This window comes from Chelonia mydas, chromosome 11, assembly GCF_015237465.2.
Source record: "Chelonia mydas isolate rCheMyd1 chromosome 11, rCheMyd1.pri.v2, whole genome shotgun sequence".
Taxonomy (NCBI): Eukaryota; Metazoa; Chordata; order Testudines; family Cheloniidae; genus Chelonia; species Chelonia mydas.
This window is the reverse complement of record NC_051251.2, coordinates 71,538,949-71,564,443: the sequence shown is the minus strand read 5'-3', so window position 1 is coordinate 71,564,443 and position 25,495 is coordinate 71,538,949. Positions and strand designations below refer to the sequence as shown.

General features: G+C 43.9%; 1 protein-coding gene across 2 annotated transcripts; it reads left to right on the top strand.

Moving 5' to 3' along the window:
• The first annotated feature begins 395 nt into the window (after positions 1 to 395).
• LOC114021947 (mitotic-spindle organizing protein 2B) lies at positions 396 to 23,826 on the top strand. 2 transcript variants are annotated; one of them, XM_043525114.1, is made up of 3 exons: positions 396 to 673; positions 752 to 876; positions 3,403 to 4,794. In XM_043525114.1, exons 1-3 carry the CDS (start codon positions 504 to 506, stop codon positions 3,603 to 3,605), a joined length of 498 nt encoding a protein of 165 aa, XP_043381049.1. In that variant the 5' UTR covers positions 396 to 503; the 3' UTR covers positions 3,606 to 4,794. The 2 variants fall into 2 exon arrangements, with proteins under 2 accessions (XP_043381049.1, XP_037768285.1); XM_037912357.2 differs by lacking the exon at positions 3,403 to 4,794 and adding an exon at positions 23,434 to 23,826 and having other exon boundaries at positions 412 to 673.
• Positions 23,827 to 25,495: the final 1,669 nt, after the last annotated feature.

Sequence of the window (25,495 nt, the reverse complement as noted above, 5' to 3'; positions counted from 1 at the left end):
CCTTTTTGTAACTTAGTGGGTCTCTATTTTTTACCTGGAGGGCGGGGCGGCTGGAGAGCAGTGGTGCTATACGGTGCACTGCCCCCCTTACGTCTGCCCTGCGGCGGGCAGTGCTGCCTTCAGAGCGGGCCCCCCCAGCCAGGACGTCACCTGCGGGGGGCTCATCTCCAGCACCGCTTTCCCTACACACTAGGCACGCAGGCAGGCAGCGTGGCCCGCGCGGACCAGGAGACTGGGGGCCGCTCTCCTTAGCCTGTGCGGCACCGAGCAGCCGCCTTGGCAGGGAGCCGGCCCCGCGGAGACCCCGCAGCCGCAGGACGGCTCCCCCCCGCCCCGGCCGCCCCCCCTAGGGCGCACGCGCGCCTTGCTGCCAGGCCACGCCGCAGGGAGGGCTCCCACAGCGCGCATGCCCAGTTGAACAGGAAGCGGGGTGTGCTAATTGTCTGGCTCCGGACGCCGGCGCTGGGTGAGCGCGTTTCCGGCCCGTGCCTGGCTGTGCCGGGATGTCGGACCAGGGCCTGGCCGGTGGCGGGGCGGACTCGGGGCTCGATGCGGCCTTGAGCAAAGTGGGGGCCTCGGTGCGGTCCCGGCGGAAGCTGCCCACGGCGGAGGAGGCGGAGCTGTTCGAGCTGGCGCAGGCGGCCGGGATCGGCCTCGACCCGGAAGTGTTCAGGTGAGGGGGGGCGCGCGGGGGGGGGCGCGGCGGCCGGCGCAGGCTGAGCGAGCTGCTGACCCTGCGCCCTCCCCGCAGGCTCCTGCTGGACCTGCTGCGGATGAACGTGGCGCCCCTGGCCGTGTTCCAGATGCTGAAGTCCATGTGCGCCGGGCAGAGACTGGCTCCCAGCGGCCCCGCCGAGACCGGCCCCGAGACGAGAGGTCAGGAGCCGCGGGTTATGAGGGGCCCCCTCCCGCTGGGCTGGTCCTGGCGAGCCCAGGCCCGGCTCACGTCCCTCTCCCTGCAGGGAGGTGCCCGGGCTTAGGCCCGTGGCTGCTGCTTTCTGCTGGGGCAAGGCGGCGAGAAAGGGCGGTATGCAGACAAGCAGGCAAATCCCTGCCGTTTAGGAATTTCGGGCCTGCCACGGCTAGTTTTGCTGCAGGACTAGAGGGACGGAGGAGGTGTCTGTTGCTGGGAGCATTCATTTATACAAGATGCTAATTAGACATTCACGTTGTATGTTAGGAAAAGAAAAGGATTTTTAAACAGGCAGAATAAAAATCTTGCCCTCTTCCTAGCTCATTTGACACTGTCTTGTTGCCTATCATGTCATCACTTAAGCCTGAATTTAAGCCACTTTAGCCATACTAGCATATTGAAAATGTCAAAACCAAACAACCTAAACTGAGTGTGGTCTCATATACCTGTACCTACGCTATAGCTTTAACTAGTATAGTGTTGTTGGCCAAAAAAACCCCAACAAAAAATCACAAACCTGAGAACGCAATGCCAGTAAAACTTTTAAGTGTAGACCAGGCCTTACTCCAACTCTCCAGTTCTCATCACCATCATACTAGACAGTCTAATTTCTAACACTGTTAGAAGTAGGAAGAGACCTTTTTTGATAAAAACATCAGGCTCTAGTTTTTCACAAAGAAGCAAAAGGCACCAGACCTATTTTTCTTTTAAAAAGAGCAGCAACAGAATGTACATATACCTTCTTTTCCATTCTTTTTTGGAAGTATATTATTGTATCTCAGTTTCCCCTATCTCATGTGGAGGTGACATTCTTTCCTGCTCTGGAGGGCTGGATGCATCTTCGTCTGTATCTAGTGAATGTTCTTTCCATTAGTCCTACCATGCTTTCAGCAGGCACTCAGGTTATAGTGATAAGTGTGGTATAGATACTGTGACAAGCAGAAGGAGCATGTTAGAGAGGATTCAGAGTAGCAGCCGTGTTAGTGTGTATTCGCAAAAAGAAAAGGAGTACTTGTGGCACCTTAGAGACTAACCAATTTATTTGAGCATAAGCTTTCGTATGCTCAAATAAATTTGTTAGTCTCTAAGGTGCCACAAGTACTCCTTTTCTTTTTGCGAATACAGACTAACATGGCTGCTACTCTGAAACCAGTTAATATTAGTTACTCCACTGTAAATGCAAGCAAATGTTTGTACCTGTTTATGGTTATCTGGGACCAAAAACTGTACTCTAGGTGAAGGGCCTTATGGTGTGCAATTTTCATCCTCTGCTTTTTAGTGTTTCTCCCCTTCTTTCCTTGGTTTTCCCTCTGTCGTATCCCTCTTGATCATAACCGCAGTATCACTAGCAAAGCAGTCTGTTGCTTCTCTTGGCCTTGCTAGGGAAGAGCGGCTGAGCCTCCCTTGTATTGCTTCTGAAGGATTACAAAAACTGAGCATGGCAAATTTAAACTGGTTCAGAAGTAGCTGTCTGGAAGTCTTTAATATTGGAAACAAAGTATATTAAATCATAGGAAAACAAAATTGCAGTGGATTCTGAAAGTGAAAATGAGAGCTGTTTATCATGCAAATGATACAGACTTGTATGTTTCTGGCAATGCCTTTATTCTTACTCTGAATTGTTAGCAGTTAAAAGTTCTGTGTAAGTGGCATGCTTAGTTTGGGATGGGATATGACACCTGATCAAAACTAAAAGATGCCAAAGTACAATTCCAGTTCCCCCCACCTGGCTGCAGTGAGCGGCTGTGGGTGATTGTATAAAAGAGACACAATTGTGGTGTGGCTCCGCAGGACTCCACATTGCTTGGCTTTGGCCAGAATGGAAATGAATATGAAGAGATCTCAGTACCAGAATAAAGGATCACATTTTAGCTATTTAAAACAACAATAAAACAGACTTTTAGGTATTTAAAGTAAATTTTTTTCATCTTTGATGCGTACTTCCTTCAAAGAAAAGAAAAGCATCATAGTTACTTTTAGATACTACCTAGGAAATGATGTACACTTGTACATTTATTTACAACATTTGTTTAATGTAGGGGTTTATTACTTCAAAATACCAATTAAGTACTTCAGGAAAATGCACTGTATGCTTAAAAGACTTGTTTTACTGGATTAATGGCTGGCAAGCAATGTGGAAAGTGCAATTATGAAATTATATTTGAAAACATTTGAGAAAAATATTGGTACATTTATTACTATGAAATGATTTTTGTTTAACAGCAGTTTAATGTAATAACTGTTCAAGTCTAAGCTGTTCATCTAGGGACTTCAAAATTTTAGAGGGGAAACATAAAAGTAGACTGTTAAGATGACAAGATTATGAAATTGATGTATTTAACAAAGCATGTGAGATATGTTACCATTGTTCAAGAGACAACTTTTCTTCTTTCTCTAAGGGTATTGAACATTCATATTCACTACTCTGTTCTTTTTTTCAATAGACATATGGTGTTTTTAATGTGTTTCTATGTCTCTCTTTGAATTAGAGGTCTCATTTCTCTCTGCCAAGAACAGTAAAATCCCTGCACCACTCTCCTTTTCCTCTGCCCTTCGATCTCCAAGACTAACAGCCCCTAAGATTGTGGTCTACAGTCCTGCTGATGCTTGCTCGCCTCTCTCTCAAGGTCCCCCTCGTTCCTTCCAGTTTTCTTGCTGCCTGTTCTCTCCTTTTGCAGGTTGTGTTTATTAGTTTACCTACTGGGGTTGGTGCAGTCTGTTAGGACATTAAGAATCACACTTGCATTGTGAGTCCTTTAAGTTTAGACTAAAAGAACTAGTGTACCCTCTAAACAATACATACTAATGTTAACAAACGGTCAGGAATGGGTAATTTTAAAAATAATTAAAACTTACAGGTTAAAAATAAAATGTAAATCTTACTTTAAAAACGAAAACTGATTCACTTTGCTGTTGAATTAAGAGACTGAAATCTATTGTGAAAAATTCTTTCTCTGTCTTAGACTAAATGCCATATGCATAAACAACCAAGAGAAGTAAGTTTAGGAATTACATATTGTGGCCCAGAACCTGCAGACAATTGCGTGAGGGTGGGCTGCTTTGCCCACTCAGAGCTTCCCTGAAGGCTGTCCATTCTTAATGAATTGCAGGATTGGAACCTAAGAACTTCCTGTGCATGGTGGATATTTTTGTCAAGGTTTTTTATCAGTGACTTTTTATAAACTCAAACTGGTGCGTGCACTCTACAGGAGAGCTTGTGTGGAGGTGACTCACTACGAAGACAAATAATGCTCGAATTTATATCGCTCATATGGATTGGCCATTAGGCTTAAGGCTTGCAAACCCCTGTTTCCATTTAAGGCCTGTGTTTTCTGATTTCTATGTGTGTTTCAGAAAGTTATCTTTTTGGTTTGAAGTTTTCCATTCTTCTGTTTCTAGTAAATTGTCTTTGGAAGCTTGAGTAAAATCCCTTTAGCTGTTTTTGAGTGGGGATGGGGTGAGTTCTGTCACTCTGTCTTAAAAACTAAACTTTAAAGATTGTGGCTGAGGTAGGGAAGCCAACACACTTAAATATGGCATGTGCACAAGCCTCTATGGCCATTGTGTGATTTTTGTACATTTAAAATCCATTTCCAAACAAGTTGTATTGTAGCCATTTCAGTATATGCTGCTGTGCATACATGGGTGAGAAATGCCTGCTTGCTTTTGAGCTGGGATATCTTGGAAGAAAAACATGATCACAATAAACCTTTGGAGCTTAAAACTCTCACAGACCAATTTCGTTTTAAACATGCACATCTTGAAAATTGCTACAGAACAGCATAGGGTTGAGATGCATCTGAGGTCCCTTTCAACCCCGATTTCTATGATTCTATGGAAGACAGTGGGGCAGCCCTTGAGCAGGAGGAGATGCGGGGTTGGAGGCAGGGGGAAAAGGAGGCTTGTGCTAGGAATGGAGGGGGGAATGCCATAAAGGATCTCTGCCTGTCGGCTACCTCCCCATTCGATACCCATGCTTCCTCACTGCCTCTAATGGCATGGAGGAGAGAGGAGAGCCATACCTGCCCACCCTCCAGTTCTATAATTTCCTCTGTACCTGGTGAAGAAGCTTATCATAGAATATCAGGGTGGGAAGAGACCTCAGGAGGTCATCTAGTCCAACCCCCTGCTCAAAGCAGGACCAATCCCCAACTAAATCATCCCAGCCAGGGCTTTGTCAAGCCTGACCTTAAAAACCTCGAAGGAGATTTCACCACCTCCCTAGGTAACGCATTCCAGTGTTTCACCACCCTCCTAGTGAAAAAGTTTTTCCTAATATCCAACCTAAATCTCCCCCACTGCAACTTGAGACCATTACTCCTTGTTCTGTCATCTGCTACCACTGAGAACAGTCTAGATCCATCCTCTTTGGAACCCCCTTTCAGGTAGTTGAAAGCAGCTATCAAGTCCCCCCTCATTCTTCTCGTCTGCAGACTAAACAATCCCAGTTCCTTCAGCCTCTCCTCATAAGCTTCTCCTAGGTACTAGCACTGCCAAGCTGATGAGTCCTCTTGGCTGTCAGACCAATATTTACCATGCTTGCAATCCAAAGGTTGATCACCCTGAAGCTTTCTAGGAAGCAGAGCCCTCAGTAAAGCTACACTCACCTTGGTCAAAATAACTTCAGATTTTGTCCACAAACTCCACTGTGGCCCCAGACTTACCTGTTTGCATGCTGATCTGACTTTTTTTGGTAGGTTTTGGAGAGGAAGCAAAATTCAGCTTTAAATAGAAACTTAGCCGCAACACCAACAGCAGAAGAGAGAGACACTGAAAACTCTTCTACCTGTTGCTGTAATCCTACCTCCTCATCTTTGGGGCCTCAAATGTGATGGTATGCTCGAGAGCCACAACCCAGTTTTAGACACAATTTGTTTCCCATTCCCCCTGTTTTTGGTCTCCAGTATCCTTTACTTATCACTTCTAGACTGCTTTGGAGTTGTGCATGTTTTCGTTTCAGTACCTGAGCTCCCTATCAAAACTATTTGAGATTCTGCATAGCATCAACTATTTCCAGTACACAAGGACTTCCCTTTTGGTCTGTTGATTTCACTTCAAGTCACAGGATTTTCTGGACTGGATCAGACTCAAGGGTGTCAGTGGCCAGCACTAGATGCTACAAGGAAGGTGTAAGAAACCCCATGGTAAGGATAAGCTGTCCCCAAGATTGGTTTAAGCTCCGAAGCATGAGGTTACTCTTTGAGATGGCCTTTGCATATTCCCACACATCTGCACCACGAGTTTCCAGGATCTTTCTTTTGCCCTTTGCCCTTTCTTTTGCCCTAGTTAAATTGCCTTTTGGATCCATCCAGGTCAGTGCTGCTGCATCCCTGAAACAGTGTGTCTCCAGTCCCAGGGTAGTCTCAAGTCATATGCCCACCATCTCTGCTTGAGAGAAGCATGTCTGTTGGACACATGCGATGTCTGTTGGGCTTTCGCTCCCAGAGCCTGCAAGGATCAAGTGGCCTCTTGCTGGAGGTTCTACTTGCGCAGTTTCTCCAGCTGAAGCTGCTCCTGACACTCCCTGACCTTCTCTCTTGCACTGATGCTGCTGCTCTTGGTCTGCTTTCTGTTGCTCCTGGTCTCCAAGGTGCTGGGTTTCCAGATACACTCTGTGCCTTTCCTGCCTTTCCTGTTGGGCTGTCTGCCGCTCCTGTTACAGTGGTGTGCTGGTCAGGACAGAACATAGTTGTTTCCTCTGTCAGTCTGTTTGTTCTCTATTTCTCTCCAGGGTGGTGGACCTTTTGCCAGCAAGCTGGAGGTTTTCTGCAAACCTGGACCATCATTCCTTGACTGGTCATTTAGAATATTGCAGATCTACTAGCTGTCATTTTGTCTGTTCAGTGTTAAGCTGCCTTTGTCTGCATACCTCAACCAGCTGATTTTTCTTCAGCTGTTCATAATTCATATTTCTCTGTCTCTCTCATCACTATTCCTTTCCCAAAAAGACTATTGAGACTTTTTGCTCTGTGGTTTTCCCTTCTAGGTAACTTGCTTTCACTGCTGTTGATACTTATGCAGTTCACACTGCTGCAGATCCCACCGATGCTACCATAAATGTCACGGGTCAGGGCAACTGTCCCTGTATTTCCTCTCAGTGGTCTAGCAAAAACACCAATTCTCAGGCTTCCAGCTCCCCAGCCATTGCCTTTTTGGGTGCAGACCTGCGTTTCTCTCCTTTCAGACTGGGATATTTCCAGGCTGCACAGTTCCCTGCCTTCCTTGTGTTATTCCCAGAAGAGACAGGCTGCCCAAGTGGATCTGCTTGCTTTCTCTTCAGCAACTGATGAGTGATTGTCAACAGAAGTAAACTACCAAACAGTTCTTTCTATGCAAGCCAATTTTATTCTTTAGGTTAAAACACTACAGAAAAAAAACACTTTTAAAGCAATAAAATAACCTATATGCATGCTAATAAGTTTACCAGGGTTCATCTCAACTTCAACATGGAACATGGAACATGAACAGTCCTTCAGATTCTCACCCATGAGGGTTCCTTGGGGTTACAAGTTAATCACAGATTCAGTTCAGAATAAAAATGTAGTCTTGTGGGGCTTCAGCAGGTCCAGTCCTTCCAACGCTACTTTAAAGATTGGGGCCTTCTGTGGACCACGGCTCCTGTCTGTTTGCTGGTTCAGGAAGAAGTTGCCCCGAGCCAGTTTAAAACCAGGCTATATATTCAAGAAATCTTGTTTATCTGGTGGTGCCTGGAGAATCCAGTTTGAACTAGTATATGGGCACCTCTCCAGGGGATGGCTTCAAAGGGAGGTAACAGAGAAAGTACATTAACATCCCCCTCCTACTAGAGAAGGTACATACAATTCCACAATAACACATACACAATTGCATTTTTAATACAAGTGACACACACATCCCCACTCCCCAAAGGATTCATTCCAGTTCAGTAAGGTTTAACTTAATTCAGTAAACTTCTTTCAGGGTATTGCAGGAAATTGTCAGGCTGTCACAAGTATGTCATACGTATTCTCCAGCTTGGAACTGAGTGAACATGAAAAAGTCTAATTTTAAGCCTGACACAAAAGAGAGAATTTTGGGGGGCTCTATTGATTCCACGGCTTGAGCATAATTGCAGCAAATCAGATTTGACAGCATGCTAGCGTTGGTAAATCAATTGCAAAACAATCCATGTACTACAGCAAGAACCATGTCTCTGGCTTTTAGGTCACTTGGCTTCATATACTCTGGTGACCCCATTTGCCAGACTGCCGTCTTCTCCAGGGGAGGCTACAAATGGTCTATTGCCCTGCTGTTCACAGGATGGACCGGCTGGGCACTGGGGAGCAGTATTCTCCCTCCTCGGCATTTCTTTTCCTCCTTCCTGGATTGATTAATCCTTCAGAGGTTTAACCCTCCCTGAACCTTTGCTGCAGCATCTCCCTGCCAGCTCCTTTGCCTTACAGAGCAGAGCAGCCAAAAAAAGCACTGGGTTCAATCCAAGCGATGCTTTATATATGTGTATGAGGTAGCCTTCCCAGGCTTGGCAGAGGGTGAGTTGTACCCAGCTAACCAATCCTAGCCTCAATACCTAATGGAATTAGAAGTCAGGCAGGTAGAGTCCCCTACCCACGGAGGCAGCAGTGACTCCAATGGAAAAAATGGACCAGGAGCCCCAGTGCAGAGCAGGAAGAGGCTCCAGAAACAAAGTGGACCCTGACCACTCAACTCCAGTGGTAAGTTTCCAGGGGCCCCTGCAGAACAAAGAAGGCTTGTGGGACAACAGGTACTCTTCCTCCCCTCCAAATCTTAAAGTGGATCTCAAGTGCCCTGGGGAAGGAAACAGGGCTTCTGATCAACACCCCCTTCCTCCCAAGTCAACCAGGAGGGCTCTGACAATGAGCCCCCACTTCCCAGAGGAAATAGGACCTAGAGATCTGAGACAGATCTCTCGAGAGGGCTCCAGGCCTTAAGAAAGGCAAGGTGCAAAAGGCCTCACCAGAGCCTCAGCAGAATTGCTGTGCTCCCAAAGTGCACAAAAAACGTTAAAAAATCTAAAAAAGGAAAGAAAAAGCACAAAAAATCCAGGAGATACAAGTCCTCTAACTCCTCATCCTTCTCTCTCTCCTCCACTGAGGGAGGCAAGCTGTCTGGCTCTGAAACCTGAGCAGGCTCCTGTGAATAAGCCTTGGAGTAAATTTCTCCCTTTAAAATCCTCCCTTGAAGCTCTGATACCCCTTCATGCCTCTTTCGAGAAAGTGATTTATTACTCAATGGAACAAGTCCTTTAAACGCAAGCATTGCAACAAGAGTGACCTCAGGCTCTGTAAATAGTCAAGGATCAAAAAGCTCTGTTGCTGATATACTGAAGGTTGGTGCCACTCTAGCATCCCTCGCCCTGGATATGGTAGAGTTCTACCCTAAGAACTCTATGGAAAGATGGAGGCCACTCTCAAAAAGATCTTTGAAGACTCCTCCAGCATCTTCTGAGCATCCCTGGTAGCTGCCTTCTTTGCAGGTGCATCTCTTTCCTGGCTGGAAAATCTCAAAGCGTTTAAGCACAGAGATCATGCTGACTTTGGCTCCACTTTAAAGAGAGGTTTCAGAGTAGCAGCCGTATTAGTCTGTATTCGCAAAAAGAAAAGGAGTACTTGTGGCACCTTAGAGATTAACCAATTTATTTGAGCATAAGCTTTCGTGAGCTACAGCTCACTTCATCGGATGAGCTGTAGCTCTCGAAAGCTTATGCTCAAATTGGTTAGTCTCTAAGGTGCCACAAGTACTCCTTTTCTTTAAAGAGAGTCTCCCTAACATTAGTGTTTGTAGCTGATGCGTCAATGGATGTGATGAGATTCTCAGCCTGAGCCATAGCTTCCAGCTCAGTAGCCAGGCGCCACGTGTGATTCCAGCTCTGGAAGGTGGATCTTCATTCTAAGCAGGCCTTGTGCTTGGTCAAGTTTACAGGTGCTCTCCTCTTTAGAGAACACTTGGATAAGGCAGTGGCTGGTAAGGTGGCAAATGCAAACAGTCTATCCCTTCTCCACTGAGTGCCCCTGGAAGAGAATATAGACTGAACGTCAGACAGAGGTGCTCCTTTAACTCCCTGTTGCCACAGAGATACCAGCGAAGGGACAACAGATTGCTCAAGAGAACACAGTGGAATTGAGGTCCAGGAAGAAAATCCAGAGTGACCTCTCCCTCCCCCTCCCCACCCAATCCACTTTATGACAAAGATTGCATAGGCCTCTGTCCAGAGCTGAAGATACGGAGCAGAATTTCCCATTTCCTAGAAGAATGGTTTTCATCAACCACAGACAAGTGAATCAGGGAAATAGTGAGCTAGGGATATTTGCTTGACCTGCAGGCTCCACCCTGTCCATTCTTCATCCAGTCATCCAGCTCCAGTGACCCTATAAAATGCAATCTGATCCAGAAATCTTGTCTTCCAGATATGGGAGTGATAATGTTCCTTCAGAAAAAAAGGTTCTTCGGGTTCGACTCCATGTTCTTGATTGTACGGAAGTACACCGGGGCTATCAAAGCCATTCTCAGCCTTAAAAGGCTCAATAAACTTTGAAGAAAACGAAGTTTGAGGGAGACCCCGGTCTCTATGGTGTTATCCCTGTCCCAGGGGAACTTCTTGACTTCAGTAGATCTAGCAGATCCATATCTCTATATCCTTATCAGACCAGGCCACTGCAGACTTCTGAGGTTTGCCTATGGCAGGAAACATCACTACCGAACACTCCCATACAGCCTGTCCTAGGCCCCCAGTGTTTTTAAAAGATGGTGGTGGTAATGGCCAGATAATAGCCAGACTCAGGTTGCAGGGAGCTCACCTGTATCCCTTCCTGGACAACATTCTGATCAGAGTACTATCACAATCAATAGCACACATGACCAGGTCTCAGACATTGAATCTCCTCTGGGTATATGGCATCAGTGCCAAGAAGAGTTTTTTCTGATTCCATCCAGGAATTTATTTTCTTGCTTCAGAGCCACAGGAGGTCTACCATAGCACTGTGCCTCCAACTTCCAGGATTCCTGGTGTCATGCATAGGGATCAGTCCATGGGCATCCGATGAAGTGAGCTGTAGCTCACGAAAGCTTATGCTCAAATAAATTGGTTAGTCTCTAAGGTGCCACAAGTACTCCTTTTCGTTTTGCGAATACAGATTAACACGGCTGTTACTCTGAAACCAGTCCATGGGCACAATCACCTGTTTTCAAGTCTTCACACTAAAGGTGTGGGACACTCCTGGAACGTATGAAAGATCAAGTATAGTTTCTAACTAGGGCTGCCAACCCTTCAGGATTGGCCTGGAGTCCCCAGGAATTAAAGATTAATATTTAATTAAAGGTTACGCTGTGATGAAATCTCCAGGAATACATCCAACCACAATTGGCAACCCTAGTTCTAACACAGGTGTTCAGCTCCTTACAATGGTGGTCAGTCCACAACAATGACAACAAAGGCATATCCATCAATCTTCCAGATCCTTTAGTCCTTGCGACTGATGGCATCCTGGAGAGTTGGGGCGTTCACTTGGAGACCCAAACAACCCAGTGCCTCTGGAGCCAGGAGGGAAAAGGCTTACAGCATAAACCTCCTAGAGCTGAGTGTGGTCAAGCTTGCTCTGTGAAGGTTCCAGCCCACCTTAAGGGGAGAACCAATCAGACAGTATGATTACGGTCACATATTTAAACAACCAAGGGGGAACAAGGAGTCTTCAGTTCTCCACACAGAAGCAATGGAAATAAGAGGTGGGGGGAACAGTTGCTCTTTTCCCTCAGAGCAATCCCCATCAATGGGTACCTGAGCCAAACGGCAGACTTCCTCCGCAGGCACAGGGGTGGTCAACAGCTCCAAGTGGCACCTAATCAGGAGATTTTCAACCTCATTATTCAGAGGTTCGGTCTCCCTTCAACTGACCTGTTTAATGCAAAGAGGCCAAAATATGTCACAAGGGAGGCAGAACCCAGATCCATGAGGACAGATGCCTTATCACGCTGTTGGCCACAGGGCCTACTTTTTACATTTCCACTACTGGGGAAGGTGGTCTAGAAAATAAAATGAGAACAGACAATGATGATACCAAATGTCTGAGAAGACCTTGGTTTTCAGACCTGATAGAGCTGACACTGGAGTCACTGCTCCAGTTTCTGTGGAGACGGGACATCCTTTTACAAGGTCATCTTTTGTCCAGACACGAAGTGACTCCAACTGACAGCCTGCTTATTGAGAGGGAGGCACTAGAAGGTCTTAGTTTGTACTTCAGAGTGATTGCTTTTATCTAGGAGAGTATCAACACTAAAAGCATACTCCTCTATCCGGTCCAGATTCAACAACTAACGCCAAGAGCACAATGCAGATCCGAGAAATCCTGGAATTCTAATCATTTTGGACTTTCTCCAAGAAGGCATAGACAGAGGCCTTTAATCCACTATCATCATATGTCAGGTGTCCACTGTTAGTAGTGTGCTATTCTCAGGATCCTCAGGTTCCCTGGCAGACAACCCATAGGTAGCCAGTTTCCTTCAGGCAGTCCAATTAGCCAGACCAATGATCAGGCCTCTGTTCCGAAAATGGGACTTTCTGCTAGTTTTCATGGCTCTGAAAAGCTATCCCTTTGAGATTCTGATTTCAGCGTTGACCTTTTATTCATCTGTTAAGACTTGTTTCTTAGTAGCTGTTGGGGCCACCAGGTGAGTTTTAGAACTGGCCGCCTTATCTATATTGGAGCCTTACTGCCTGTTCCACAAGGGCAAAGTCATGCTCGGGACACTAGAATCCTTACTTCCTAAGGTAGATTTGTCCTTCCACACTTCCCAAGAAGCTGTACTTCCTTTCTTCTGTCCAAAACGACAATATCCAGCTCACCGCATCTTAGATTTTCATTGCTCACCTGACACCTATCTCAAGCAGACAGAATCCATGAGAAGATTGGGCTCCCTATTTGTGTTCATCACCTGAAATGCAAGGGGCTCAGATTTTCTAAATCCTCCATCTTTAGATGGATTAGATTATGTATTGTGGAAGACTATAAATCGTCAGAGCCTTCTGTCCCAGAAGGGATTAAGGCGCATCGTGTGAAATCCTGAGCAACCTCTTGGGCTGAACAAGTGTGTCCACTTTGGAAATTTGCAAAGTGGCCTCTTGGTCTACAGCTAACCCCTTCATTAAGCACTACAAGATGGAACTTTTATCTTCTGCAGAGGCCTCCTTTGGAAGGAAGTTGCTGCAGGCAATGGCCCAGTGATAATACAAGGGCGGATAATTCTTTCCTACAGAACTTTTGTTCCATAACCCTCCCTACGTCTGTTCGCTGTTTACTACTTCCCAGACGTCCAGAATTGTGGGAGACACTGGACTGCAGAACAGAACATTTCTTAACAATAACTTCCTTTCTGCTAGCAGCGTCTTCTTCAGTTCTACCCACCCTGCATGGCTTATGACTCAAGGTCAGATATTAAATGGAATCATACCATATGTCCATCTTCTCTGGTCTAACGTACATAGTTATGTTGTCTCTGGAATATTTGTTAGTGATGTTATGCAAATTTTACAGTTTGGGAATAGTTTATCGGGCAGCAAGTAGGAGCAGAGGGGACATGGCCAGACCATGTAGAGTCAAAACATTGATCTGCCCTCACAAGCAAGAGGAGAGCAGCCCGCACATTCAGAATTATGGGAGACATGTGAGGTGAAAGGAAATTATCGGTAGGAAATTTTCTGTCCTACCTCTTTTCAAAGATCAGAGTATACAGATGATAACCAACAGTGCCACACAGTGTTTTATGTAAATAAACAGGGAGGAACCAGATCAATGCAGTTGTGCAGGGAAGCAATCTTTGCATGGAATTGGCATATCCAGCCCAATGTAACTAACTGCAATTCACCTGCCTATACAACACTCTGGCAGACCATCTAAGCAGATGTTTTTCTCAGAATAAACTGGTTCACAAAAATCAGAACTCTCACTGACCTCTCCGATATCTCTACATCTTCTACCAGACTTAATTCCTCAGAACAACGGGACAACGTATCATCTGGATTTGTTGTCACTACACCTCACAGCATGGAAACTGTCTGGCAAACAGATTTGGGGAAGAATGGTTCTGTTGATGTACAGACGAAAGGAAAGTTACTTACCTATAGTAAATGGAGTTCTTTGAAGTGTGTTTTTGTGTGTTCTGTGCCCCACCCTCTCTTCCTCACTATTGCCAAGTCTAATGACCTGGACTTGATAGTAGTGCAGGAACTGGGGTTCAGTTGGTCACTCTGCCTCTTTTATGGCCTCTAAGGGAGGAGGATCTCTGCTCCCCAGTGAACTTGGTGCTACAACACACTGTTGGCTAAAGCGTTCCGATCTCCAGCACATAGGGCACTTTCACACCAGAAGTAGAACACACAAAAACAACACATCTTGAACTCCCAATTATTAAAGATAAATCATTTCTTTTCATATGCAAAACAGTTGTTTCACGGAGTACGGCGCTAAGAAAGGTGCTTCTCTGTACAGCTCTGGCACTACATTACCAGAAATATATTAACATATCAGAGAGAGAGAGTTTGAAATTATTAGCAGAAATTATTAGGGGACTGGAGAGACTGACTTTTTACAAAAGATAAAAGGAGGTAAGTGTGTCTAGCTTAAGTAAATATCAATTTAGGAAAGGTTGATAGATTTCAAGGCCAAAAGGGACCATTGTGATCATCTAGTCTGAACTCCTGTGTGACACAGGCCATAGAACTGCCCCAAAATAATTCCTAGAGCAGATCTTTTGAGAAATACATCCAGTTTTGATTTAAAAATTGTCAGTGATGGAGAACCCATCGTGACCCTTGGTAAATTGTTCCAATGGTTAATTACTCTCATTGTTATAAATTTAATGTCTTATTTCCAGTCTGAATTTGTCTAGCTTCATCTTCCAGCTATTGGATCGTGTTATATCTTTCTCTGCTACGTTGAGTAGCCCATTATTAAATAATTTGTTCCCCATCCAGATACTTGTAGACTGTAAAGTCACCCCTTAGCCTTCACTTTGTGAAGCTAAATACATTGAGCTCTTTGAGCGTATCACTACAAGACGTGATTAAAAAAAATAATCATGATTAATCGCAGTTAAATAGAATACCAATTGAAATTTATTACAGATTTTTTGATGTTTTTCTACATTTTCAAATATAGTGATTTCTATTACAACACAGAATACGAAGTGTATAGTGCTCACTTTATATTATTTTTATTACAAATGTTTGCACTGTAAAATGATAAAAGAAATAGTATTTTTCAGTTCACCTCATGCAAGTACTGTAGTGCAATCTCTTTATCGTGACAATATAACTTACAAATGTAGATTTTTTTTTTGTTTTTGTTTTTGAGTGCAGTTATGTAACAAACAATGTAAAATTTAGAGCCTACAAGTCCACTCAGTCCTACTTCGTGTTCAGCCAATCGCTAAGACAAACAAATTTGTTTATATTTACCTGAGATACTGCTGCCTGCTTCTTGTTTACAGTGTCACCTGAAAGTGAGAACAGGCATTCGTATGGCACTTTTGTAGCCGGTGCTGCAAGGTATTTACGTTCCAGAATGCGGAACATTCATATGCCCCTTCATGCTTCATCCACCGTTCCAGAGGATATGCTTCCATGCTGCTGATGCTTGTTAAAAAAAAAAAAAATGCGTTAATTAAATTTGTGACTGAACTCCTTGGGGAAAATTGTATGTCTCCTGTTCTGTTTTACCCTCATTCTGCCACATATTTTATGTTTTAGCAGTCTCAGATGATGACCAAGCACATGTTCGTTTTAAGAACACTTTCACTGCAGATTTGACAAAACACAAAAGGTACCAATGTGAGATTTCTAAAATAGCTACAGCAATTCACAGCAATCGACCCAAGGTTTAAGAATTTGAAGTGCTGTCCAAAATCTGAGAGGGACGAGGTGTGGGGCATGCTTTTAGAAGTCTTAAAAGAGCAACACTCCGATGCGGAAACTACAGAACCTGAACCACCAAAAACGAAAATCAGCCTTCTGCTGGTGGCATCTGACTCAGATGATGAAAATGAACATGCGTCGGTCCGCTCTGCTTTGGGTCGTTATCGAGCAGAACACGTCATCAGCATGGATGGATGTCTTCTGGAATGGTGGTTGAAGCATGAATGGACATATGAATCTTTAGCGCATCTGGCATGTAAATATCTTACGACGCCGGCTACAACAGTGCCAGGCGAACACCTGTTCTCACTTTCAGGTGACATTGTAAACAAGGAGTGGGCAGTGTTATCTCCTGCAAATTGTAACCAAACTTGTTTGTCTGAGCGATTGGCTGAAGTAGGACTGAGTGGACTTGTAGGCTCTAGAGTTTTACATTGTTTTATTTTTGAATGCTGTTATTTTTTGTACATAATTCAACATTTGTAAGTTTAACTTTCATGATAAAGAGATTGCACTACAGTACTTGTATGAGGTGAATTGAAATATACTATTTCTTTTGTTTTTTTACAGCGTACATATTTGTAATCAAATATAAATATGAAGTGAGCACTGTACAATTTGTATTTTGTTGTAATTGAAATCAATATATTTGAAAATGTAGAAAACATCCAAGAATATTTTAAAAAATGGTATTCTATTATTATTTAACAGTGCGATTAATCATGTTTAATTTTTTTAATCGTGCAATGAATCGCGATTAATTTTTTTAATCACTTAACAGCCCGAGTTATAACCATTGATTTTAGCATTCAAGTAGTGCAGATCTTCCTCCCAGATTTCAATAATACCAACTATACTGAATTTACACTCATAAATGAGCAATTCCAATTCCTCTTGGTGTTAACCATGGTCTTAGCATTGGTGTATAGGCAATTCAGGAATTTCTTCTCTTCGTATCCTTTGATTCCTTGATTAATTGTGTTCTCAACCTCTCATTTTTTGTGCTTAGTGCTCATTTCTTCCCTCCCTTTACCCTCCCCTTTTAAAAATAGTTTAACCCCCGCTGATAATTCTAGCCAGCCTGTCCCCAAGGAGATTGTTTCCCCTTCTACTGTACTGGAGGCCATCCAAACTATACAGCCTCCTTTTTCTCCCAGAATTTGGACCAATGTTCCACAGACTCAAACCGCTCCTCCACTTACCTAGTCAGTCATTCACTTCCACAATCTTCTGCCTTCCTTTATTTGTAAACCAGGAATGATCTCAGAGAAGATTGTTTGGACATTCTTCCTTAGCACATCTGAATTTCCTGAAGTCATCTGTTATTTGTTAGTTATTCAGTGATGCAGTGTCAGTAGTGCTGATATGAACCATCATTTAGTGGTCGACTTCAGAAGCCTATCAAATGGTAGAGCTGATCATGATCTCTCACATAGAAAGCATTACTTGTAACTATTGCTAACATCTCCAGTTGTCTAGGAGACACTGTCCCATCCTGGCAGCCAATGATCTGGCCTCAGATACTGATCCCTTTGTCACCTCTTAGTCGAATTGCAGCAATGCAATACACCTGGGCATGAAAATTTCAGCTCTTAGGAAACTCCAGCTATTACAGAATGCTGCAGTATATTTCCTCAGCAACACAGGAAGTCTGACCTAGATCTGTTTCTATTCAGTATCTTCATAAATGATTTGGATAATGGCTTGGAGAGTACACTTATGAAGTTTGTGGATGGTACCAGCCCGGGAGGGGTTGCAAGCACTTCGGAGGACAGGATTAAAATTCAGAATGATTTTTACAAAGTCGAGAAATGGTCTGAATGAAACAGGATGAACTTCAATAAGAACAAATGCAAAGTACTGCGCTTCAGAAGGAATAATCAGTTGCACAAATACAAAATGGGAAGTGACTGGAAGGAGTATGGCAAAAAAGGATCTGGGGGTTATAGTGGATCACAAACTAAATATGAGTCAACAATATAGTGCTGTTGCAAAAAAAGGAAACATAATTCTGGGATGTATTAGTAGAAGTGTTGAAAGCAAGACAAGAAATAATTCTGCTCTACTTTGCACTGTTAAGGTCTCTCTGCCAGAGTTCTATGTCCAGTTCTGGGCACCTCACTTTGTTACAGATGTGGACAAATTGGAGAAAGTCCAGAGGAGAGCATTAAAAATGATTAAAGGTCTAAAAAACATGACCTATGATGAAAGATTGAAAAAATTGGGTTTGTTTAGTCTGGAGAAGAGAAGACTGGGGTCACATAACAGCCTTCAAGTACATAAAAGGTTCATGAAGAGAAGGGTAATAAATTGTTCTGCTTATCCACTGAGGGCAAGACAAGAAGTAATGGGCTTAAAGTACACCACAGGAGATTTAGGTTGGACATTAGGAAAAAGTTCCTAATGGTAAGGGCCGTTAAGCACTGGACCAAATTACCTGGGGAGGTTGTGTAATCTCTGTCGCTGGAGGTTTTTAAGAGCAGGTTAGACAAACACCTGTCAATGATGATCAAGGTAATACTTAGTTCTGCCTTGAGTGTAGGGGACTGGACTGGGGATCCGTTGAGGTCCCTTACAGTCCTACGATTCTATGATTCTTTCCATGCTACTGTTAAAAACACTCATGTCAGAACACCCTGTGTCAGCTGACAGGGTGGTTTGTTGGAGTGCTCTCTGACCTCTTATGAGTCATTGAGTTAAGGAAAGGAGGTAAGGGAGAGCTGGATCCTTCCCACTCCCTCCCTCTCTGTTACCCAGCCACTTCCCTTTCAGGGCTTCTCTACATAGGCACAAGCACTCCACCAGGGGTTGCACTGCACAAGGGTCAGGGCTAGAGGCATGTGTTCCCAGTTAAGGAGCCTAGGATGAGTTTTGCTACAGCTGTGCGTGGAGTGGGCTGTAAAGCATCTACTGGAAGAGAGAGTCAGGGGAGCAGAACAGTAGAGCCTTAGTAGTCTGCTTGTGGGGCCAGGGACAGGAGGGGAACTCAGCCCTCAGTGCTTTTCAGCCAGGCTACAGGAATTAAACTCTCTGCTTAAGACACATTTGATTTTTCAAAACCTGCCAATGATTCAAGCAGGGTTTGTACTAATTTCCTTTCTGTGCATGAATTATAAGGAGCTGCTAACTGGAGCACACCTTTTTACATTAACATGGAGATTGCATAAAGGGTAAACCATCCCTGTGAAATCACCCACTACATCTTATTGTTACCAGGAAGAACAAATATTATAACTGAAAGAAGGGAATAAAAAAATGGCTTCTGCGTCTCTGCCGGGCCTGTGTGTAAAGTCAGTGTTACTGTTCTCCCACTAAGGCCAGTCTGTTGCTTTCCCCGGTTATTTGTCTGGGTCTCACACAACAAAAGAGAGGGAAAAAAAATTAAAAATAGGGGTGTATGTGTGTGTGTGTACACCCCCTTGATCCTTGCAGGGGCTCAGGATTGGGCAGCAGCCGTGAGCTTTTAAGTCTGGTTTTCAAATTGACTAGTTTCTCCTAGTTCTCATGTCCACTTCCTGACTGGAGCCTGGTTCGAAGCACTGCCCTCACTGTGTTACAAACAGAAATAGTAAGAAGAGCAGTTGGGGGCTTAAAGGCAGGGTCTGAGCCTTGGGTCTCTCCCTGTGGGAAGAAAACACTGCTCCATTGGGGATGGGGAACCTCCACGGTCCTTTCTGCTACTGAGGAACAAAGGGGGCAGAAACATCAGTCTGGGCAGAGAGCAGGCAAAGAGAACAGTGCTGTAGGTGGCTACTTCTAAAAACACCTGAGGACTACAGGAAGCATTCCCTGAGGTCTGATTCACCTTTGTGACCCTGCTTCTATGCCACTGCAGCATCCTGTCTGCTGCCAGTGTGCACTCCGTAGTGCCACCATGCAGCCTTTCCTGCCTCCTGAATACATCTATCTATTGAACCACCTAGGCTTTAAAACCCATCTCAGTATTGTTTGAAGGGAAGAATGAACATCACAAGCTGGTGTATGTATCCTTGTATGTAGTTGTAGGCACCTGGTCTTATGAACGTACCTCAGCGCATTTGTAGGACACATACTTGACTGCTTCTACTGCTGTCATCTTCTCTGGTCTTTTGAGGTACTCAAATGAAGCCTGATCTCTCACGTAGAGTATCACTTGTATTTGTATCATGTTGCATCTTTACAGAACACTGGGTCTCTCTGAAAAACAACCAAGTCTGCACCTCAAAGTAACAGGACATCATGTGTCTATTCAATTAAGTGGGGGAGCCTTTTGTTAGCATCAGTATTAGTTTCTTTACTGTATGGGGAAGTCTCTTGAAATCCAGTCCTTTCATGGGTTGCACTATGTGTTGATTTCCCTAATGTTCAGTATTGTTTAATACAAGTGTTGAGGCAGAAGTGCACACAACACACCCACTCTGATTGTTGGGCCTTGTGGTGTTGCTCCAAACACATGGTCTGACCCTACCCTATTGAAATCAATGGGAGCTTTGCCATTGATCAAAATGGGAGGACTGACATCATACCTTTATTTATATATACATAAAATGGTCTTTAGAGTGTTCATTCTTTTTTTCTGAGGAGTTTAGTATAGTTTAGAGGATTCATAGATACTAAGGTAAGAAGGGACCATTATGACCATCTAGTCCAACCTCCTGCACAACGCAGGCCACAGAATCTCACCCACCCACTCCTGTGAAAAACCTCTCACCTATATCTGAGCTATTGAAGTCCTCAAATCGTGGTTTAAAGACTTCAAGGAGCAGAGAATCCTCCAGCAAGTGACCCATGCCCCATGCTACAGAGGAAGGCGAAAAACCTTCAGGGCCTCTTCCAGTCTGCCCTGGAGGAAAATTTCTTCCTGACCCCAAATATGGTGATCAACTAAATCCTGAGCATATGGGCAAGATTCACCAGCCAGATACCCAGGAAAGAATTCTCTGTAGTAACTCAGATCCCACCCAATCTAACATCCCATCACAGGCCATTGGGCCTATTTACCATGAATATTTAAAGATCAATTAATTACCAAAATCATGTTATCCCATTATACCATCTCCTCCATAAACTTATAGAGTTTAATCTTAAAACCAGATAGGTCTTTTGCCCCCACTGCTTCCCTTGGAAGGCTATTCCAAAACTTCACTCCTCTGATGGTTAGAAACCTTCGTCTAATTTCAAGTCTAAACTTCATGATGGCCAGATTATATCCATTTGTTCTTGTGTCCACATTGGTACTGAGCTTAAATAATTCCTCTCCCTCTCCGGTATTTATCCTTCTGATATATTTATAGAGAGCAATATCTTCCCTCAACTTTCTTTTAGTTAGGCTAAACAAGCCAAGCTCCTTGAGTCTCCTTTCATAAGACAGGTTTTCCATTCCTCAGATCATTTAGAGGATAAAGGGCCAGATGTCCAGTAGCCAGGTAGTTGGGCATTTGTGTGCCTATCCTGTGGGCCCAGAGCCCCTTTTTGTGAGAGAGACATACGTTACTTTGTGCCCACACAAATGAAGGATTTGCACTGTAACTGGACATGTGCATTCAAGAGAGGAAGGTATTTACATGCGCAAACATGCACCTACTTGCTTGCTAAAAAAATCAGATAATCTTTGGGGATGATTTTGTTGCCGTCTTTGATGACGTACAGTTAAATTTCTCCTTTCTGCAATTTGTGCGCTTTCATTGACAGCACTTGCATTAGTAAAGTTGCTTGAGTGATTCTGAGCTTCAGCAAAGGAGAATTGGAAAGCTGGCTGGCTGGCTTTGGGCTGACAGATGAGAAATCTACAGTAGTAGATTTTTCTTAAAGAGCAACTGACATGTCTGAGGCAAATGAATTCATTTGCTGTTTATTGCTTGAGTTTGTCAAACTATTTACAGATGCAAATGAACCACTTATATTTTTATTCTTTGGAAGCCATTTGAGTGTTTCTCTAGTGCACTAAGCTGTAAATTTGTGCTGTTGGCAGTAGTGGCTTTCAGGGGGCAGGAATGGCACTACATAGGAATGACTCTTGGGTAAGTAATGCAGAAGCTAGGAATGAGCGACAGGGGATGGATCGCTTGATGGTGACCTGTTCTGTTCATTCCCCTCTGGGGCACCTGGCACTGGCCACTGTCGGAAGACAGGATACTGGGTGAGATGGACCTTTGGTCTGACCCTATAGGGCCATTCTTATGTTCTAATAATGGAATAAAGTTTCTACAGCTCACTCTTCTGTTGGCCACAGAAATTGCAGAGATGATGGATTCTAAACAACATAAGTGGGATGCTACTAATTATTGTATAGCCATCAGTCAGTTGTCTTACAAAATATCTCAACATCCTAATCAGGTAATTAATGTAACTAATTTGTGCAGAAAAATTATTTAAATTAGTGATCAAATGCCTGCCTTTTGCTCTGATCTCTTTATGGTGTGTGTATTTCTAAAATTCTTTAAAGCATTGGAGCCTGTTTGTTTGTTTAGCTCCGTCCTTCTCATCCCTTTCTAAGGTAGATTGTTCTCCCTTTTCTTTTTTGACCTTTCACTTGTGTAATTTTTTTCTTACCCTTTTTCTTCACCCTACATGATGTGCCTCCTCTAAGACAGCTCTCTCCCAAGCTGTCAGGCCCTGCTCTTCACATACCTCACTTGGTCTCTTTCTCCCCTCACCTGCCCTGCCTGAAGCAAGTCTCAGTTTGTCCCCTTTCTCCTCCAGGTCTCTTGCTAGCTGTGTGCACCACACTTCCTGCCCTCTCCCCCTCCAGCTTGCATAGTGCTACCCAGTGCTTTGTCCTGCGGCTGTGTTGCATCATAGACGCAGCTAGCAGTGGTAGGATAAGAGCAAGATGGCTCAGGAGGAGTATTCTATCTCCCTTCTGAACCCAGCAAGGCAATCTGTGAGTGGCAGCTTCTGTGTAGAATCCAAATGCTTTCCAGAAAACTCCAGAGCATGACCAGAATACCCAGGAAAGTTGAGAGGTCTGTTAGTCTGACAAAGTGACAAACAGGAGTGGCTCTGTAGGGTTGGACCTTGTCACTGTGGCTTGTGAGGGGCATAGACTCTGGAACATTGGTTCACTTGTCCTAGCCATGACATGTTAGATGCTCTTTAAATTCTTCCTTAGTTGCAATTTGCAGTTCTGGTGTTCCTATGCTAAATGAAAGTAATCACATAATGTGTTCACACATTTAAAAAATAAAAAGAAAAGAAGTACTTGTGGCACCTTAGAGACTAACAAATTTATTTGAGTATAAGCTTTCGTGAGCTACAGCTCACTTCTTATGCTCAAATAAATTTGTTAGTCTCTAAGGTGCCACAAGTACTCCTTTTCTTTTTGCGAATACAGACTAACACGGCTGCTACTCTGAAACCTGTTAAAAAACAAAGTGATTTATGCTATTTGATTTATCTGAGGAACAAATTGTGATGAATATGATTAGTCCTACTACTGCAGTTTGTTTAGGATTTATGCTACCTGACATCTGTTAAATTACAGTTCATGAGTTTTGTGTCTATATTGGATGCTGGTAAAATTTCATCATCTAATAAAACCCTACCTATAACATGAATTCTCGAGGAACACTAGCAGCTTGGATGCAGTTATGATGTCAGATTAGAACTTTAAAGTTAACATATTTATTTGTCCATCCAGGGAGAAATAAAACCAATTCTGCCGTCAGCGGGACCCAAGGCCTGGCAGAACGTTGCAGCCGGGAAGGATCGGTCCAAAGAATGCCCCGGCAGCCAAGCACTAGCAGGCTCCAGAAGACTGGAACTTCTGGAAAGAGCAGTGGAGGAAGCAGTACATAGAGAGTCAAAATAGAGCACTGCGGACCTTTGTACATTCTCCATTAAAATAAGTGCAATGCAGCACAACATGTAAAAATGCAAATGATCCAAGATTGTGAACCTGCTCCAGTGTTTTGTATTTATGAATGCTATAGAAAATCACAGGTGAAGTATGCAAAGGGTCAGTTACTGTTTTCCTTTCCTACATTTCTTTTGGATACATCTGTTAATAAAGAACATGAATTCTTCGGGAATAGCTTTTAATTAGAATTCTGTTTAAAGCATTACACTAAATTAGTGAGATGTTATTCTTCATTCTTATTCATAGTGTCTGGCCAGCTCTATGCCTTATGAGTAGTCTAGCTCGTGCAAGGGTGCAATCTCTCTTAGCTCACCATCTAGAGAGACCCCTAGAAATATCAAGCTGTCCTGCAATGGCTCAAGAACATGAGTACCAACCTCAGGGCAGATTGTGACAAGCCAGGGCACCAACCATAAATTGGAGTTTTATATGTACATTGATTGTTGAAATTATCATGTGTAAGCTCCTCAGCGCTATAACAGCCTTAACTTGGAGTCATTAGGCCCTCCCCTTTGGTACCGTGATCTGTCTTGCCACCCAGGTGGGCTTTCCTTTGTGATAGATGGTGCCTTACACTAAGGATCATGGCAATATTTGGGTTACTCCCACTACCAAAGGATCAGTCACTTACCTCGGGTCAGTTGCACTTTAGTGGGAGTGTGTGCACGTTATGGGCATTTTGAACATTACTCAAAGAGCGCAGAGTTACATTTGCATGGGTGTATCTGAACTCGGCAGTTCCTGGTTTTCTGAAGTTTGAGTTTTGCTGAACTCAGTGTTCTGGAAGGGCACAACTATCACCAGACAACCCTAACTCTGCATTATGAAGCATTTTGCCTTTTAATTTCCTAGTTTTTTAAAACAAAATAGAAACATTTGTTGGTAGTTAATTAAGTCATTTAAGCAGTTGTAGACCTCACCTAGGTTTGCAATTGATGTGCTACTGTGATTAGGTAATAATCCAAATAGCTAGCTTTTATATAGTGCTTTTCATTAGTAGCGCTCAAAGAACATAACATCATTATCCCCATTTTATATATGGGAAACCGAGGCACAAAGATAAGTGAAGTGACTTGTTCAACATCACCCAGCAGACCCGTGGCAGAGCTAGAAATAGTCCCTGTCCAGTGGCCTTTCCACTAGGTCACCTGCTTGCTATGTGATTCCTCAGAGCTCCTCTCCCCTCCTGAATATTTTGGTCTAGTGGATGGGGATAATGGTTGTGCTTTGACATGTTTGCAATGTTTAGTTGCTAACAGCCAGTAAGACATCTCATCCATGGTCTTTGTCCCGAAACCATGACAGAATTACATGGTGGTTACAGTAACTTTAAGCGTGTGAGAGAAGACTGGTGTTTCTCTTCTTCTCCAGCCTCTCACACACCATTTCCCAGGACTTGTAGCCTCTTTCTAATCCTCCTCCCCACATCAACAATTCCAGCTCCTCTCCCATTCCTGGCTGATTAAGCTATTATTCTGTACTGTAAAACCCATTAATATGTAAGAAGTTGCTCCTTGATGTCTCCTTCATTATGGTGCTGTGTACACAGATAACAGGCAGGAGTTAACTGGAAGGCCACACATGGCTTTGTTTATGTAGCCCAAGTTGTATGCTAAGCTATGCCCCCTCCCTCTCCCAGCTGGGACTCCATGCCCCAGTCCAGTCAACCTCCCCCTCCGAACAAGGCACTTCCCCCTCCACACGTTCCACCCCCCCCCCCCCCCCACAGGCGATGTGTATCGTAACTTCATTTTCTGGATTTCTGATGTTTACATTTGTGTTATCTTCATTTCCTCCAACCCAGATTCCAGCTAACATGGAGGGGCAGGGCTAGTGGCTCAGT